At 40.9% G+C, this 19663-nt stretch overlaps 1 protein-coding gene across 3 annotated transcripts in view; it reads right to left on the bottom strand.

Annotated features, from left to right (window-relative positions):
- Positions 1-19663, bottom strand: part of SPPL2B (signal peptide peptidase like 2B) — a 160945-nt gene that overhangs the window by 81977 nt on the left and 59305 nt on the right. For all 3 annotated transcript variants that reach the window (XM_053703023.1, XM_053703024.1, XM_053703025.1), the window contains exons 3-5: positions 18888-19070; positions 1843-1932; positions 1600-1739 (exon numbers count right to left, since the gene is read on the bottom strand). In XM_053703023.1, the coding sequence (XP_053558998.1) occupies positions 1600-1739; positions 1843-1932; positions 18888-19070 (413 nt within the window). The remainder of the gene's footprint in view (positions 1-1599; positions 1740-1842; positions 1933-18887; positions 19071-19663) is intronic.

The raw sequence follows: 19663 nt of genomic DNA, 5'->3' as shown, positions 1-19663 counted from the left end.
CAAAAACACCAGAGCATTTCACACACTTTAAAAAAAAGTTTATATAGTTTTATTTTAAAGGTCAATAATGGGTGTTTAATAGGAATTTTTAGTTCTTGTGGAACAATTTTATTAAAAGGGACGTTTACCCTAATGTTTTCTCCCATTTAATGTGTTCACAATAATCCATTTTTGCTGACTGAGTACATTACATTTTTTTGCAAATATCGCTCCTTTACCCCTATTTTGGCATTTTAAATAGCTCATTTAGCCCGCAGTATCCCTACTTATAGTGAAACCTAAATGAACCTAAATAAGCCATTTCACATAATTTTATACTCTGCAGCTGGTATAACAAGTTATTGGAAATCTATTAAGGGAAAAACTATTTTACAGTACACTGTCCCTTTAAGAACTTTGAAGTTTATAATCTTAATAGTGGACCCACACTTGATAAATAGGTTCTTCCTTTTTGTAGATATTATGAAAAAGGAATTATAAACAAATGCATAACTTATGCAGCAAGGCACATTGTCTTTTGAGATAAAGAAGATGTCTCAAGTGGCTAATTTTCTAATCAGTGATGGATTACTATTTCTGTAACAAAGAAAATCTATACAAAGTAGGAATGAATAATCTACTACATTTTCCTATTTATTTACCATAACAAAATAATAAGGCTGGGTATTGTTTCTTTAAAAGGAACATTTAAAACTAAATTCATTTTATAAGCGTAGCATTGAAGTTATTCCCCCCTTCATATAGTTGTGGGTGCTGCCATGTTGAAATCTAGCTGTTGCATTCCAGTCCTGACATGTGAAGCATCTCTCCTCCAGATACCTGCATTACGGTGTCCATTTTCAGACATTCTTGCTCCTTCCTCCATCCTTTAAAACTCAATGCTCCTTACTCTGAAACTCCCTCCTTCCTCTGGTAAAATTGCCTTATTTCTGCTTCATCCTCCCTGCCGCCTTCTCCCGTCCTCCATGCTGCTGCCGCCTTCTCCCGTCCTCCATGCTGCTGCCGCCTCCTGCCGTCCTCCATGCCGCCTCCTGCCGTCCTCCATGCCGCCTCCTGCCGTCCTCCATGCCGCCTCCTGCCGTCCTCCATGCCGCCTCCTGCCGTCCTCCATGCCGCCTCCTGCCGTCCTCCATGCCGCCTCCTGCCGTCCTCCATGCTGCCTCCTGCCGTCCTCCATGCTGCCTCCTGCCGTCCTCCATGCTGCCTCCTGCCATCCTCCATGCTGCCTCCTGCCGTCCTCCTTCCGTCCTGCCTCCTCCCTCCTTCATGCTGCCGGCTCTCGTCCTCCCTCCTCCATGCTGTCTCCTCTGTCCTCTCTTATACAGGAGGGAGTATAGAGGAGGGAGATTTATAGGAGGAAGCATGGCGTTTTAAATGACAGAAGAGGGGGTTTTGGAGGAGGGAGCAAGGATGTCCTAAAATGGACACCATACTACATTGTAACCAAATGTTCCAAAATGCCAGCACCCGTACTTACACATGGAGGTGCATGAAATGTATTTAGTATTTAATGTCCCTTTCATTAACCAAATTTACAGGTTGCAATAGGTCAATAAAATTACTAGAGTGAGAACTCAGAGGACATCAATTAATCCTTACTTCTTTACATCCCGGCTTCCTGCCCAATAGCCACCAATAGCAACCGTTCCAACAGCCATCACAAAGATAATAACCATGTTGTAGTCCATAACTGGTTCATTTGGAGCATACATAGCCACTTTCACTGAATGTCCATATGTCTGTTTAAATAAAAATGAAAGGGACATCATATAATAGATTTGATTTAAAAAAACAACAACAATATTCTCAAATAGCAGAAGCATAAAACTTTTTACACCTTACCTTGCTAATCTCCAACATATCAGTATAGCTAAGAAGAGCCACAGGGATATCGATCTCTTCATACTGACTGTGATTACCTCCTGGAGGAACCTAAGAAAAAAGAAAACAGAATTATAAAAAACATAAATTTGGAATCGGTCAAAAAGGGACACAGAACTCCTAAACCTCACACACCTACAAGTACATGTAGAACATGGGAGTTTGCTTTAATTACTTTCAGTAGTGCAAGCTTCTATCAAGTACATCACATCAAAGCTATTAAAAATAAATAAAAAATTGGATTTGACGGGCATAGGATATAAACTTAAAACCACCAACATACAGGTAAGTTAAATATTAACTATTAACACAAGGGCTTGCAAAACATTCATATAAACAGCAAGTAAGCTCTGCTGTAACTACCAGCAAAATTACACTTGCTGTACCTTTAAGACTCATGACAGAATTATATAATGCCTATTTATTTGGGGGTATTTCTCCTTCTCAGGTGTTTTTGGCAGCATGTACAATAGTAATGGCAAAAGCAGACAAGGATCCTCTTAAAGGGATACTAAACACACATTTTTTTCTTTCATGATTCAGATAAAGCCTGAAATTTTAAGCAACTTTCTAATTGACTCCTATTATCAATTTTTCTTCATTCTCTTGCCATCTTTATTTGAAAAGCAAGAATAAGTTTAGAAGACCGGCCTATTTTTGGTTCACAACCTGAGTTGTTCTTGCCGATGGGTGGCTTAATGTCAGCCACCAATAAACAAGTGCTGTCCAGGATCTGAACCAAAATTGTCTGGCTCCTTAGCTTAGATGCCTTCTTTTTCAAATAAAGATAGCAAGAGAATGAAGAAAAACAAATTTAAAATAGGAGTAAATTAGAAAGTTGCTTAAAAATCACATGCTCTGTATGAATTATTTAACAAGAAAAAAAAATGGGTTCAGTGTCCCTTTAAGGTTACCCCTTATAGACCTATATCTCTCATTAAACAAGATTATAAAATCCTAGCGAATAGGCTGAAGAATTATCTCCCAAATTTAGTACATAAAGATCAAGCAGGCTTTATACATGTGGGATCCTCAGCCAGAAATATACGGAAAGTACTATATATATTCAATCATTTTTGGAATATCAAGAAAAAGCAAACTTTATATAATTCCAGGCCAAATGCCTTACTTTTAGCACTGGACGCCGAGAAGGGTGGAATGGCCTTACCTATTAGCTTGTTTAAAGAAATGCAACATTCAGGGACCATTTCTTAATGAGTTGTCTGCCCCCTGTCGTCCCTCCTATTTAAAAGGACATTATACACTAGATTTTTCTTTGCATACATGTTTTGTAGATGATCCAAATATATCCCATCTGGGGTGTGTTTTTGTAACAATGTATAGTTTTTTAAATAACATTGTGCTGATTTTCAGTCTCCTAACCAAGCCGTAAGTTTTAGATGTATACTGATGAATGTAGACTTCAGATTGCGTCTGTTTGTATAATGGGTCTTTCATATTCAGAGGAGGGGGGAGGTTCTGCTTTCAGCCCCTTTCAGTGGGTGTCCCAGGCTTATCTCATTAACAGTGTTAAATTGGGAGCTTCTAACTAAGTTTTAAAAGGCTTTACACTTGATTTTTATATCTGTATCTGGCATATTCTTCTTTATAGTAGTGTCTATTACATGCAGTTATATGAAAATTGGTGTTAACTGCCCCTTTAAATTGGTTCTGGCATTGATTTCAAATGAGTAAAGTAGAACGTATCTCTCTATGTGGATGATATGCTGCTGTTTGTCCAAGATCTGGAGTTCTACCTTAAGATTATTATGGATATGATTACAATTTTCGGGTATTTAGGATTAATAGTAGCAAATCAGAACTATTATGGCTTAGTAGAAACAGGGATAAGGGAGCAATTCATTTTTACATTTATTGAAGTTAAGAGCTACTTAACATATTTAGGAATACATATCTCTAGTAATCCAAGGAACTGATTCAAATTAAATTTTGAGCGGATTTTTAAATCCATGGATCAAAATTTTAAACGTTGGTGAAATCTGCCAATTTCTGTGTCAGGGAAAGCTCATCTGATCAAGATGATGACTAAATTGCCTATCTTAATTCCAAAAAATGACATCATAAGATTAAATAAAATGTTTAACTCTTTTTTTTTCTGGGGAGGAAGGAAAGTGCGTATTTAAAAAAAACTCCAGATGCCCCCTGGAAGGATTGGGTATTCCAAACATCTATCATCTTGCTTCATTGGCAAAAAAATCCATTGATTAGATGCTAGGCACAGAACACGTCTTTGAAGGTAGTTTGGCTAATTCTTTAATAGAGGATGTATCCAAATCATATTTACTCCACTTAGAGTGGAAAGAGATCTTCCCTTCAGTCAGTAATAATAATATATATGAGGAATCTTTAAAAATCTTGCTCTATCTGAATCATAAAAGAAAAATATTAAGTAATTAGATATACAGATGAATATACACTATAACATATTTCAACATTGGCAGTTCTGCACATATAAAAACAAACATGAGCTAAAATTAGTGGGTGTAGTGGTTCTAAATTTGATGTATTTTTAAATTAAAACATAATTTATGCTTACCTGATAAATTCCTTTCTTCTGTTGTGTGATCAGTCCACGGGTCATCATTACTTCTGGGATATAACTCCTCCCCAACAGGAAATGCAAGAGGATTCACCCAGCAGAGCTGCATATAGCTCCTCCCCTCTACGTCAGTCCCAGTCATTCGACCAAGAATCAACGAGAAAGGAGTAACCAAGGGTGAAGTGGTGACTGGAGTATAATTTAAAAGATATTTACCTGCCTTAAAACAGGGCGGGCCGTGGACTGATCACACAACAGAAGAAAGGAATTTATCAGGTAAGCATAAATTATGTTTTCTTCTGTTATGTGTGATCAGTCCACGGGTCATCATTACTTCTGGGATACCAATACCAAAGCAAAAGTACACGGATGACGGGAGGGATAGGCAGGCTCATTATACAGAAGGAACCACTGTCTGAAGAACCTTTCTCCCAAAAATAGCCTCCGAAGAAGCAAAAGTGTCAAATTTGTAAAATTTGGAAAAAGTATGAAGCGAAGACCAAGTTGCAGCCTTGCAAATCTGTTCAACAGAGGCCTCATTCTTAAAGGCCCAAGTGGAAGCCACAGCTCTAGTGGAGTGAGCTGTAATTCTTTCAGGAGGCTGCTGTCCAGCAGTCTCATAGGCTAAACGTATTATGCTACGAAGCCAAAAAGAGAGAGAGGTAGCAGAAGCTTTTTGACCTCTCCTCTGTCCAGAGTAAACGACAAACAAGGAAGAAGTTTGGCGAAAATCTTTAGTTGCCTGCAAGTAGAACTTGAGGGCACGAACTACATCCAGATTGTGTAAAAGACGTTCCTTCTTTGAAGAAGGATTTGGACACAAGGATGGGACAACAATCTCTTGATTGATGTTCCTGTTAGTGACTACCTTAGGTAAGAACCCAGGTTTAGTACGCAGAACTACCTTGTCTGAGTGAAAAATCAGATAAGGGGAATCACAATGTAAGGCTGATAACTCAGAGACTCTTCGAGCCGAGGAAATAGCCATTAAAAACAGAACTTTCCAAGATAACATTTTTATATCAATGGAATGAAGGGGTTCAAACGGAACACCCTGTAAAACGTTAAGAACTAAGTTTAAACTCCATGGTGGAGCAACAGCTTTAAACACAGGCTTGATCCTAGCTAAAGCCTGACAAAAGGACTGGACGTCTGGATTTTCTGACAGACGTCTGTGTAACAAGATGGACAGAGCTGAAATCTGTCCCTTTAATGAACTAGCTGATAAACCCTTTTCTAAACCTTCTTGTAGAAAAGACAATATCCTAGCGATCCTAACCTTACTCCAGGAGTAACCTTTGGATTCGCACCAGTATAGGTATTTCCGCCATATTTTATGGTAAATCCTTCTGGTAACAGGCTTCCTAGCCTGAATCAGGGTATCAATAACCGACTCAGAAAAACCACGTTTTGATAAAATCAAGCGTTCAATTTCCAAGCAGTCAGCTTCAGAGAAGTTAGATTTTGATGTTTGAATGGACCCTGTATCAGAAGGTCCTGTCTTAGAGGTAGAGACCAAGGCGGACAGGATGACATGTCCACTAGATCTGCATACCAAGTCCTGCGTGGCCAAGCAGGTGCTATTAGAATTACTGATGCTCTCTCCTGTTTGATTTTGGCAATCAATCGAGGAAGCAGCGGGAAGGGTGGAAACACATAAGCCATCCTGAAGTTCCAAGGTGCTGTCAAAGCATCTATCAGAACTGCTCCCGGATCCCTGGATCTGGACCCGTAGCGAGGAAGTTTGGCGTTCTGGCGAGACGCCATGAGATCTATCTCTGGTTTGCCCCAACGTCGAAGTATTTGGGCAAAGACCTCCGGATGAAGTTCCCACTCCCCCGGATGAAGAGTCTGGCGACTCAAGAAATCCGCCTCCCAGTTCTCCACTCCCGGGATGTGGATTGCTGACAGGTGGCAAGAGTGAGACTCTGCCCAGCGAATTATCTTTGATACTTCCATCATTGCTAGGGAGCTTCTTGTCCCTCCCTGATGGTTGATGTAAGCTACAGTCGTGATGTTGTCCGACTGAAACCTGATGAACCCCCGAGTTATTAACTGGGGCCAAGCCAGAAGGGCATTGAGAACTGCTCTCAATTCCAGAATGTTTATTGGAAGGAGACTCTCCTCCTGATTCCATAGTCCCTGAGCCTTCAGAGAATTCCAGACAGCGCCCCAACCTAGTAGGCTGGCGTCTGTTGTTACAATTGTCCAGTCTGGCCTGCTGAATGGCATCCCCCTGGACAGGTGTGGCCGATGAAGCCACCATAGAAGAGAATTTCTGGTCTCTTGATTCAGATTCAGAGTAGGGGACAAATCTGAGTAATCCCCATTCCACTGACTTAGCATGCATAATTGCAGCGGTCTGAGGTGTAGGCGTGCAAAAGGTACTATGTCCATTGCCGCTACCATTAAGCCGATCACCTCCATGCATTGAGCTACTGACGGGTGTTGAATGGAATGAAGGACGCGGCATGCATTTTGAAGTTTTGTTAACCTGTCTTCTGTCAGGTAAATCTTCATTTCTACAGAATCTATAAGAGTCCCCAAGAATGGAACTCTTGTGAGAGGAAAGAGAGAACTCTTCTTTTCGTTCACTTTCCATCCATGCGACCTTAGAAATGCCAGAACTAACTCTGTATGAGACTTGGCAGTTTGAAAGCTTGAAGCTTGTATTAGAATGTCGTCTAGGTACGGAGCTACCGAAATCCCTCGCGGTCTTAGTACCGCTAGAAGGGCACCCAGAACCTTTGTGAAGATTCTTGGAGCCGTAGCCAATCCGAATGGAAGAGCTACAAATTGGTAGTGCCTGTCTAAGAAGGCAAACCTTAGATACCGGTGATGATCTTTGTGGATCGGTATGTGAAGGTAAGCATCCTTTAAATCCACTGTGGTCATGTACTGACCCTCTTGGATCATGGGTAAGATTGTCCGAATAGTTTCCATTTTGAACGATGGAACTCTTAGGAATTTGTTTAGAGTCTTTAAATCTAAGATTGGCCTGAAAGTTCCCTCTTTTTTGGGAACCACAAACAGGTTTGAGTAGAACCCTTGTCCTTGTTCCGACCACGGAACCGGATGGATCACTCCCATTGTTAACAGATCTTGTACGCAGCGTAGAAAAGCTTCTTTCTTTATCTGGTTTGTTGACAACCTTGACAGATGAAATCTCCCTCTTGGGGGAGATAATTTGAAGTCTAGAAGGTATCCCTGAGATATGATCTCTAGTGCCCAGGGATCCTGAACATCTCTTGCCCAGGCCTGGGCGAAGAGAGAGAGTCTGCCCCCTACTAGATCCGGTCCCGGATCGGGGGCTCTCGGTTCATGCTGTCTTTGGGGCAGCAGCAGGTTTCCTGGCCTGCTTGCTTTTGTTCCAGGACTGGTTAGGCTTCCAGCCTTGCCTGTAACGAGCAACAGCTCCTTCCTGTTTTGGTGCAGTGGAGGTTGATGCTGCTCCTGTTTTGAAATTCCGAAAGGGACGAAAATTAGACTGTCTAGCCTTAGCTTTGGCCTTGTCTTGAGGTAGGGCGTGGCCCTTACCTCCCGTAATGTCAGCGATAATTTCTTTCAAACCGGGCCCGAATAAGGACTGCCCCTTGAAAGGTATATTAAGTAATTTGGACTTAGAAGTAACATCAGCTGACCAGGATTTTAGCCACAGTGCCCTGCGTGCCTGTATGGCGAATCCTGAGTTCTTAGCCGTAAGTTTGGTTAAATGTACTACGGCCTCCGAAATGAAAGAATTAGCTAGTTTAAGGACTCTAAGCCTGTCCGTAATGTCGTCTAGCGTAGAGGAACTAAGGTTCTCTTCAAGCGACTCAATCCAAAAAGCTGCCGCAGCCGTAATCGGCGCGATACATGCAAGGGGTTGTAATATAAAACCTTGTTGAACAAACATTTTCTTAAGGTAACCCTCTAATTTTTTATCCATTGGATCTGAGAAAGCACAGCTATCCTCCACCGGGATAGTGGTACGCTTAGCTAAAGTAGAAACTGCTCCCTCCACCTTGGGGACCGTTTGCCATAAGTCCCGAGTGGTGGCGTCTATTGGAAACATCTTTCTAAATATTGGAGGGGGTGAGAACGGCACACCGGGTCTATCCCACTCCTTAGTAACAATTTCAGTTAGTCTCTTAGGTATAGGAAAAACGTCAGTACTCGCCGGTACCGCAAAGTATTTATCCAACCTACACAGTTTCTCTGGTATTGCAACAGTGTTACAATCGTTGAGAGCTGCTAAGACCTCCCCTAGTAGTACACGGAGGTTCTCCAATTTAAATTTAAAATTTGAAATATCTGAGTCCAATCTGTTTGGATCAGAACCGTCACCCACAGAATGAAGCTCTCCGTCCTCATGCTCTGCGAGCTGTGACGCAGTATCAGACATGGCCCTAGCATTGTCAGCGCACTCTGTTCTCACCCCAGAGTGATCACGCTTGCCTCTTAGTTCAGGTAATTTAGACAAAACTTCAGTCATAACAGTAGCCATATCTTGTAATGTTATCTGTAATGGCCGCCCAGATGTACTAGGCGCCAAAATATCACGCACCTCCCGGGCGGGAGATGCAGGTACTGTCGCGTGAGGCGAGTTAGTCGGCATAACTCTCCCCTCGCTGTTTGGTGAAATTTGTTCACATTGTACAGATTGACTTTTATTTAAAGTAGCATCAATACAGTTAGTACATAAATTTCTATTGGGCTCCACCTTGGCATTGGAACAAATGACACAGATATCTTCCTCTGAGTCAGACATGTTTAACACACTAGCAAAAAAAAACAAAAAAAAAAAAAACTTACAACTTGGTTATAATCTTTTTTTTTTTTTTTTTTTTTTTTTTTTTTTTTTTTTTTTTTAGCAAAAAAACGCACTGTGCCTCAAAGAGGTACTAACGATTAAATGACAGTTGAAATAATGAACTGAAAAACAGTTATTGCATCAAACTTTAAAACAACACAACTTTTAGCAAAGGTTTGTTCCCATTAGTAAAAAACAACACTAATTAAATTTGTACATAAGAAAACAAAACAACGTTTTTTATACACAGTCACTATAAGAATTCTCACAGCTCTGCTGAGAGAATTTACCTCCCTTCAAAGAAGTTTGAAGACCCCTGAGATCTGTCAGAGATGAACCGGATCATGCAGGAAATATAAAAGTAGCTGACTGGAATTTTTTGATGCGTAGCAAAGAGCGCCAAAAACGGCCCCTCCCTCTCCCACACAGCAGTGAAGAGAAACGAAACTGTCACAATTAAAGCAAAAAACTGCCAAGTGGAAAATAATGCCCAAATATTTATTCACACAGTACCTCAGCAATGTAAACGATTCTACATTCCAGCAAAAACGTTTAACATGAGAATAGTTATTAAAAGGATTAGTGACCTTTAACACAGTAGTTCCGGTGAAATACCATCCCCAGAATACTGAAGTGTATACATACATGTCATTTTAACGGTATGGCAGGTTTTTCTCATCAATTCCATTCAGAAAATAAAAACTGCCACATACCTCAATGCAGATTCATCTGCCCGCTGTCCCCTGATCTGAAGCCTTTACCTCCCTCAGATGGTCGAGAACAGCAATATGATCTTAACGACTCCGGTTAAAATCATAGTAAAAAATCTCTGTCAGATTCTTCCTCAAACTCTGCCAGAGAAGTAATAACACGCTCCGGTGCTATTTTAAAATAACAAACTTTTGATTGAAGTCATAAAAACTAAGTATAATCACCATAGTCCTCTCACACATCCTATCTAGTCGTTGGGTGCAAGAGAATGACTGGGACTGACGTAGAGGGGAGGAGCTATATGCAGCTCTGCTGGGTGAATCCTCTTGCATTTCCTGTTGGGGAGGAGTTATATCCCAGAAGTAATGATGACCCGTGGACTGATCACACATAACAGAAGAAATATTATTTAATGGTAATTTTAACCCCTCCCCGCTGGGCTTTAGCGCGGTTAGGACAGCATGGAACATCCCTAGCCGTTTGACCAACCCACATGCAGCTTATTTATCCATTTCAGGAAATACTAAAATTCACCCAGGAATGGATTCCAATTATCTTAAAGGATGGGAAAAAGCCAATTTAAAAGCTATAGGGGATTTATTAGATCCTTTGAATAAAACTTTAAGACCTTTCTCAGAACTATAATTTAAATTTAAGCTACCTGTTGCTCATTACCTTGCTTTTTTGCAGGTATCATATTACATAAAAGGAATTTTTTTACATAAATGGAAATAAAATCCTTGGCTGTTTGAGAGCTGCATTGCTTGGCTAAAACCTTTTCATTATTTAGCAAAGGGAAATACACTAACTCTGTTGGATTCAAATACTGGCGAGCATATGAAATATATATCTGAGGGATGAAATAAAGAAGCTGAAACTTTTTTCGCATTAGAAGAGTAGATTAAGAATCACTGTACTAACCCTAGCTAAGCGTAAAAGCTGTGTAATGCGGCGATGCTATGGTGTAAAGGGAAGTCTGCCTTAAAAAGTAGGCTAAAAGTAAAAAGGTGAGTCATTGTGAACCTCATTTGCAGGTCTTACCCAGAATCCTTTGCTGCATTGGAAACAGTGTAATCGGAGAGTTTCTGTGGGAAAAGCAAGTCTTCTGACTTGTCTAGATTTGTAAATGGTTTACACATTTTGTATTTAGTGGAGGATTTTAAACTCCCTTTTCGCCTCCCCATAATTATGATATATATATATATATATATATATATATATATATATATATATATATATATATATATATATATATATTGGATAAACTGGTAAAGAGAGAGCTAGCTTTGTTTTTTGCAAAGCTGATTTTGATGACTAGAAAAAGTATCTTGATAGTATGGTTGTCACCTAGTACCCCTAGGGTTAAAAAAAGATTCACTCAGCCTTCAGAGATCAATTAACAATTGAGGTATTTGATGTACTATATAAAAAGGGAAGAATAAAGAAATTCACAGATAAAAAGGGTATTTTTAATAAATCATTGCAAATCCCTGTTCCTAAACAAATCATTTCACCTTCACTGTGCGGCCAAAAGGACCAAATCATTTGGGGTAAAGAATTTAATTTAAAGGGTATTTTTGAAGAAGGGCTTGAGCTGGTTTATATGTAACTTGCAGGAAGGGACTAATCTTTAATATTATATACTACCATTGTAGGATAAAATGGATTAAACAAATGTGGGTCACGAAAAGTATTTTAAGTCTCCCATATGTCAGTTTTAGTCTGACATGTTTCGGCCAATGTCTATGATTAAGGCCACTGGCCCGAAACATGTCAGACTAAAACTATTGCTGTATGCTGTTTTTCCTTTTAATGGGTTGAATAAATTTGGACTTTTTAATCGAAGACTGTGCCAGCTGTCTCCATAATCCTCCTTTCAGAGGCATTTCCCTATGCTGCCGAGCACCTTCAGGTCCTAAGGATCACACAACTGCGCAGTATCTCTTTCATTGGTGGTGTGCAGTCATATGGTTGAGCAAGGGGCCAGACCTACAAACGACACCGATAGCACCGAAAGGTGCGTGATACTGAGGAGCTGTGGGAGTTTCAGGAGCTGCTGTGAAGCAAGGAAAAGCTTCTCCACTAAAAGTTAAGGAGGTAACTTTCCGGACTGTGGAGCGTCACTCGCCTCCCTATGTGCTGCAGAGAGCGGTAGATGGGTAGACGTGATTTGAAACGCCTTGAGCCACTGAAAATAAGTTTTTTTTCCCGTTACCTTTTAGTCAGTGTTAGCAGCCTTCCCTCAGACACTTTATTGTTAACTGTCGCTACAGCTCCTTACTCCCATCAGAAGGAGTATTTTTACCCGACCAGATCATTTGTTGACAGAGCACAGGCACACTGGGACTATTTCTACAGTTCACTATATATATATATATATATATATATATATATATATATATATATATATATATATATATATATATATATATACATACATACACACATTCATTAAAATTATGGGGGGAGATAAAAAACTGAAATTAAAATCCTCCATGTCTCAAAATTAAATCAATGCAAATATTTGCATAGAAAATTAGCACATCTAGGCAAGATTCCCCGCTTGCTTTTTCCCAGAAATACCTCATATACAATGTTACCAATGCACAAGAGAATTCTGGATAAGATATGCAAATTCTCAGTTTTTTTGCTTCAAAATACTATTTCTCTTGTTAGGTGTATCCAGTCCACGGATCATCCATTACTTGTGGGATATTCTCCTTCCCAACAGGAAGTTGCAAGAGGATCACCCACAGCAGAGCTGCTATATAGCTCCTCCCCTAACTGCCATATCCAGTCATTCTCTTGCAAGCTCTCAACATAGCTGGAGGTAGTTAGAGGAAAGTGGTAAAATATAGTTAGTTTTTTCTTCAATCAAAAGTTTATTGTTTTTAAATGGTACCGGAGTGTACTATTTTATCTCAGGCAGCATTTAGAAGAAGAATCTGCCTGCATTTTTCTATGATCTTAGCAGAAGTAACTAAGATCCACTGCCGTTCTCACATAGGTCTGAGGAGTGAGGTAACTTCAGAGGGAGAATGGCGTGCAGGGTATCCTGCAATAAGGTATGTGCAGTTAAGTTTTTCTAGGGATGGAATTTGCTAGAAAATGCTGCTGATACCAGATTAATGTAAGTTAAAGCCTAAATACAGTGATTTAATAGCGACTAGTATCAGGCTTGCTATCAGAGGTATATACTCTGATTAATGTGCAATATAAAACGTTTGCTGTCATGTTTAATCATTTTTATATATGCTTTGGTGATAAAACTTATTGGGGCCTAGTTTTTTCCACATGGCTGGCTTTATTTTTGCCTAGAAACAGTTTCCTGAGGCTTTCCACTGTTATAGTATAAAAGTTACAGTTGGTGCAGTTAAAATTACAAACTGTGACATTCAGCTTCCCTCAGCAGTCCCCTGCATGCTATAGGACATCTCTGAAGGGCTCAAAAGGCTTCAAAAGTAGGAGCTGTGGCAGTTGTTATGACTGTTTAAAAAAACATATTTTTCGTTTTGTTAATCTGTTTTTTGTATTAAGGGGTAAATCATCCATTTGCAAGTGGGTGCAATGCTCTGCTAACTTGTTACATACACTGTAAAAATTTTGTTAGTTTAACTGCCTTTTTTCACTGTTTCAAATTTTGGCAAAATTTGTTTCTCTTAAAGGCACAGTAACGTTTTTTTAAATTGCTTGTTAACTTGATTTAAAGTGTTTTCCAAGCTTGCTAGTCTCATTGCTAGTCTGTATAAACATGTCTGACATAGAGGAAACTCCTTGTTCATTATGTTTAAAACCCATGGTGGAACCCAATAGGAGAATGTGTACTAAATGTATTGATTTCACTTTAAACAATAAAGATCAGCTGTCATCTTTAAAAGAATTATCACCAGAGGATTCTGACGAGGGGGAAGTTATGCCGACTAACTCTCCCCACGTGTCGGACCCTTTGACTCCCGCTCAAGGGACTCACGCTAAAATGGCGCCAAGTACATCAAAGACGCCCATAGTGATTACTTTGCAAGACATGGCGGCAATCATGGATAATACCCTGTCAGCGGTATTAGCCAGACTGCCTGAATTCAGAGGAAAGCGCGATAGCTCTGGGGTTAGACGTAATACAGAGCGCGCAGATGTTTTAAGGCCCATGTCTGATACTGCGTCACAATATGCAGAAGCTGAGGAAGAGCTTCAGTCTGTGGGTGACGTCTCTGACTCGGGGAAACCTGATTCAGATATGTCTACTTTTAAATTTAAGCTTGAGAACCTCCGGGTGTTGCTTGGAGAGGTTTTAGCTGCTCTGAATGACTGACAATTGCAGTGCCAGAGAAATTGTGTAGACTGGATAAATACTACGCGGTGCCGGTGTGTACTGACGTTTTTCCAATACCTAAAAGGTTTACAGAAATTATTACTAAGGAGTGGGACAGACCAGGTGTGCCTTTTCCCCCCCCTCCTATTTTTAGAAAAATGTTTCTAATAGATGCCACCACACGGGACTTATGGCAGACGGTCCCTAAGGTGGAGGGAGCAGTTTCTACTTTAGCAAAGCATACCACTATCCCTGTTGAGGACAGTTGTGCTTTTTCAGATCCAATGGATAAAAAATTAGGTTACCTTAAGAAAATGTTTATTCAACAAGGTTTTATCCTGCAGCCCCTTGCATGCATTGCTCCTGTCACTGCTGCTGCGGCGTTCTGGTTTGAGTCTCTGGAAGAGGCCTTTCAGACAGCTACTCCATTGACTGAAATACTTGACAAGCTTAGAACACTTAAGCTAGCTAATTATTTTGTTTCTGATGCCATTGTTCATTTGACTAAACTAACGGCTAAGAATTCTGGATTCGCCATCCAGGCGCATAGGGCGCTATGGCTTAAATCTTGGTCAGCTGATGTGACTTCAAAGTCTAAATTACTTAACATTCCCTTCAAGGGGCAGACCCTATTCAGGCCTGGTTTGAAGGAAATTATTGCTGACATTACTGAAAGTAAGGGTTATACCCTTCCTCAGGACAGGGCCAAATCAAGGGCCAAACAGTCTTCATGCCTTTCGAAACTTCAAGGCAGGTGCAGCATCAACTTCCTCTGCTACAAAACAAGAGGGAACTTTTGCGCAATCCAAGCCGGCCTGGAAATCTAACCAGGCCTGGAGCAAAGGCAAGCAGGCCAGAAAGCCTGCTGCTGCCTCTAAGACAGCATGAAGGAACGGCCCCCTATCCAGCAACGGATCTAGTAGGGGGCAGACTTTCTCTCTTCGCCCAGGCGTGGGCAAGAGATGTTCAGGATCCCTGGGCGTTGGAGATCATATCTCAGGGATATCTTCTGGACTTCAAAGTTTCCCCCCCACAAGGGAGATTTCATCTTTCGAGATTATCTTTAAACCAGATAAAGAAAGAGGCATTCTTACGCTGTGTGCAAGACCTCCTAATAATGGGAGTGATCCATCCAGTTCCACAGATGGAACAAGGACAGGGATTTTATTCAAATCTGTTTGTGGTTCCCAAAAAAAGAGGGAACCTTCAGACCAATTTTGGATCTAAAGATCTTAAACAAATTCCTCAGAGTTCCATCGTTCAAAATGGAAACTATTCGGACAATCCTACCTATGATCCAGGAGGGTCAGTACATGAGCACAGTGGATTTGAAGGATGCTTACCTTCACATACCGATTCACAAAGATCATCATCGGTTCCTAAGGTTTGCCTTTCTAGACAGGCATTACCAGTTTGTGGCTCTTCCCTTCGGGTTAGCTACAGTCCCAAGAATTTTTACAAAGGTTCTGGGGTCTCTTCTGGCGGTCCTAAGACCACGGGGCATAGCAGTGGCCCCTTATCTAGACGACATCCTGATACAGGCGTCAAACTTCCAAATTGCCAAATCTCATACGGACATAGTGTTGGCATTTCTGAGGTCGCATGGGTGGAAAGTGAACGAGGGAAAGAGTTCTCTATCACCCCTCACAAGGGTTTCCTTCCTAGGAACTCTGATAGATTCTGTAGAAATTAAAATTTACCTGACGGAGTCCAGGTTATCAAAGCTTCTAAATTCCTGCCGTGTTCTTCACTACATTCCGCGCCCTTCGGTGGCTCAGTGCATGGAAGTGATCGGCTTAATGGTAGCGGCGATGGACATAGTGCCATTTGCACGCCTACATCTCAGACCGCTGCAATTATGCATGCTCAGTCAGTGGAATGGGGATTACACAGATTTGTCCCCTCTGCTAAATCTGGATCAAGAGACCAGAGATTCTCTTCTCTGGTGGCTATCTCGGGCCCATCTGTCCAAAGGTATGACCTTTTGCAGGCCAGATTGGACAATTTTAACAACATCCTTCTAGGTTGGGGTGCAGTCTGGAATTCCCTGAAGGCTCAGGGATCGTGGACTCAGGAGGAGAAACTCCTCCCAATAAATATTCTGGAGTTAAGAGCAATATTCATTGCTCTTCTAGCTTGGCCTCAGTTAGCAACCCTGAGGTTCATCAGATTTCAGTCGGACATCATCACGACTGTGGCTTACATCAACCATCAAGGGGGAACCAGGAGCTCCCTAGCGATGTTAGAAGTCTCCAAGATAATTCACTGGGCAGAGACTCACTCTTGCCATCTATCAGCAATCCATATCCCAGGTGTAGAGAACTGGGAGGCGGATTTTCTAAGTCGTCAGACTTTTCATCCGGGGGAGTGGGAACTCCATCCGGAGGTGTTTGCTCAATTGGTTCATCGTTGGGGAACACCAGAATTGGATCTCATGGCGTCTCGCCAGAACGCAAAGCTTCCTTTTTACGGATCCAGGTCCAGGGACCCAGAAGCGACGCTGATAGATGCTCTAGCAGCACCGTGGTTCTTCAACCTGGCTTATGTGTTTCCACCGTTTCCTCTGCTCCCTCGTCTGATTGCCAAAATCAAACAGGAGAGAGCATCGGTGATCTTGATCGCGCCTGCGTGGCCACGCAGGACCTGGTATGCAGACCTGGTGGACATGTCATCCTTTCCACCTTGGCCTCTGCCTCTGAGACAAGACCTTCTACTACAAGGTCCTTTCAATCATCCAAATCTAATTTCTCTGAGACTGACTGCCTGGAGATTGAACGCTTGATTTTATCAAGGCGTGGCTTCTCAGAGTCAGTCATTGATACCTTAATACAGGCACGAAAGCCTGTAACCAGGAAAATCTACCATAAGATATGGCGTAAATATCTTCATTGGTGTGAATCCAAGAATTACTCATGGAGTAAGTTTAGGATTCCTAGGATATTGTCCTTTCTCCAAGAGGGTTTGGATAAAGGATTATCAGCTAGTTCTTTAAAGGGACAGATTTCTGCTCTGTCTATCCTTTTGCACAAGCGTCTGGCAGAGGTTCCAGACGTCAAGGCATTTTGTCAGGCTTTGGTTAGAATTAAGCCTGTGTTTAAACCTGTTGCTCCTCCATGGAGCTTAAACTTGGTTCTTAAGGTTCTTCAAGGAGTTCTGTTTGAACCCCTTCATTCCATTGATATCAAACTTTTATCTTGGAAAGTTCTGTTTTTGATGGCTATTTCCTCGGCTTGTAGAGTCTCTGAGTTATCAGCTTTACAATGTGATTCTCCTTATCTGATTTTCCATACAGATAAAGTAGTTCTGCGTACAAAACCTGGGTTTTTACCTAAGGTAGTTTCCAACAAGAATATCAATCAAGAGATTGTTGTTCCATCATTGTGTCTTTTACATAATTTGGACGTAGTCCGTGCTTTAAAGTTTTACTTACAAGCGACTAAAGATTTTCGTCAAATATCTTCCCTGTTTGTTGTTTACTCTGGACAGAGGAGAGGTCAAAAGGCTTCGGCAACCTCTCTTTCTTTTTGGCTTCGGAGCGTAATACGCTTAGCCTATGAGACTGCTGGACAGCAGCCCCCTGAAAGGATTACAGCTCATTCTACTAGAGCTGTGGCTTCCACCTGGGCCTTTAAAAATGAGGCTTCTGTTGAACAGATTTGCAAAGCGGCGACTTGGTCTTCGCTTCATACCTTTTCAAAATTTTACAAATTTGATACTTTTGCTTCTTCGGAGGCTATTTTTGGGAGAAAGGTTCTACAGACAGTGGTCCCTTCCGTTTAAGTACCTGCTTTGTCCCTCCCTTCATCCGTGTACTTTAGCTTTGGTATTGCTATCCCACAAGTAATGGATGTTCCGTGGACTGGATACACCTAACAAGAGAAAACATAATTTTATGCTTACCTGATAAATTTATTTCTCTTGTGGTGTATCTAGTCCACGGCCCGCCCTGTCCTTTTAAGGCAGGACTAAATTTTAAACTACAGTCACCACTGCACCCTATGGTTTCTCCTTTCTCGGCTAGTTTCGGTCGAATGACTGGCTATGGCAGTTAGGGGAGGAGCTATATAGCAGCTCTGCTGTGGGTGATCCTCTTGCAACTTCCTGTTGGGAAGGAGAATATCCCACAAGTAATGGATGATCCGTGGACTGGATACACCACAAGAGAAATAAATTTATCAGGTAAGCATAAATTATGTTTTTAACACAGCTATCCTTTTAACAGGATTATTGCAGCAAACCAGAAATCACTCAATAGACAGCCTGTTTCGTTCTTTTTGTAACTCATCAGTAGGAAATAGATTTCTGGTTGCTGCATTGGAGCAACCAGAAATCTATCTCCTACTGATGAGTTCCAAAAAGAACAAAACAGGCTGTCTAGTGAGTGATTTCTGGTTTGCTGCAATAATCCTGTTAAAAGGATAGCTGTGTTAAAACAGTATTTTGAAGCAAAAAAACAGAATTTGCATATCTTACCCAGAATTCTCTTGTGCATTGGTAACAATGTAAAAATTATATAAGCCAAAAAAAAATAAATATTTATGATAAAAAGGTAAGGGGTACTTAAAGAAGAATAGCTTGAGTATACCTCATGTTTCATTCCACCCCTTCTCCCATATGTTTCTTCGGATACATACCAGCCTCTCCCGGCTAACTATCAGCAATCCTCTTGCTCCGTTGATCTGTGCCAACCGCACCTTTTCATAGAATGTGCAGTTTCCTCGCATTACCATGGGAATCCGGTTGGTAAACCCGCCACCTGGTACATCCATGGGAGAACATAGTACAGACGCAGTTTGATCTTGGAGTTGCAACAAGGCCTAGGAGGAAGAATAAAATGGAATTGTTGCAACAACATTTAACTAGAAGAACAATATTGAATCTAATCATTAAATAAGCTTACCATCTATAAAGGCTCACATATGACTGGAGGTACTGTCAGAAAAATATATAATTTTTTCAAATCAGCTTACTTCTAACTTAAAGGTTTGAGCTAAGGGTATATCACACAAATTAGTAATGAAGAATAAACCATATTAGCCCATTCATAACTAGATTGCATCTTATACACTTGACTGTATTATATGACCTAAAAGCAAGCTCTAATACATGCCACACCGTTAATAAGTAACCATACTGGAGCATTGACAAAAAAAAATTATTCTTACATGGTAAATTATTTTTTTTTTGGTAGTGAGAGTCCACAAGCCTTACGTGTGGGAATTACATCACCTGGCCACCAGGTGGAGGCAAAGACACCCTACACCATAGTTTTAATATCCCTCCTATTTCCCCTTATCTCCCATTATTTTATATAGCCCAGAATAGGAAAAATCAAGAGAGAAACTAGGGTACAGAGATGCAAAATGAGACTGCCGCCACTAGAAAAAAAAAATATGGGGGGGCTCGTGGA

The sequence above is a fragment of the Bombina bombina genome, chromosome 2 (assembly GCF_027579735.1).
Source record: "Bombina bombina isolate aBomBom1 chromosome 2, aBomBom1.pri, whole genome shotgun sequence".
In the NCBI taxonomy this organism is placed as follows: domain Eukaryota; kingdom Metazoa; phylum Chordata; class Amphibia; order Anura; family Bombinatoridae; genus Bombina; species Bombina bombina.
The sequence above is the reverse complement of the archived record's forward strand: the minus strand, read 5'-3'. Positions and strand labels throughout refer to the sequence as shown.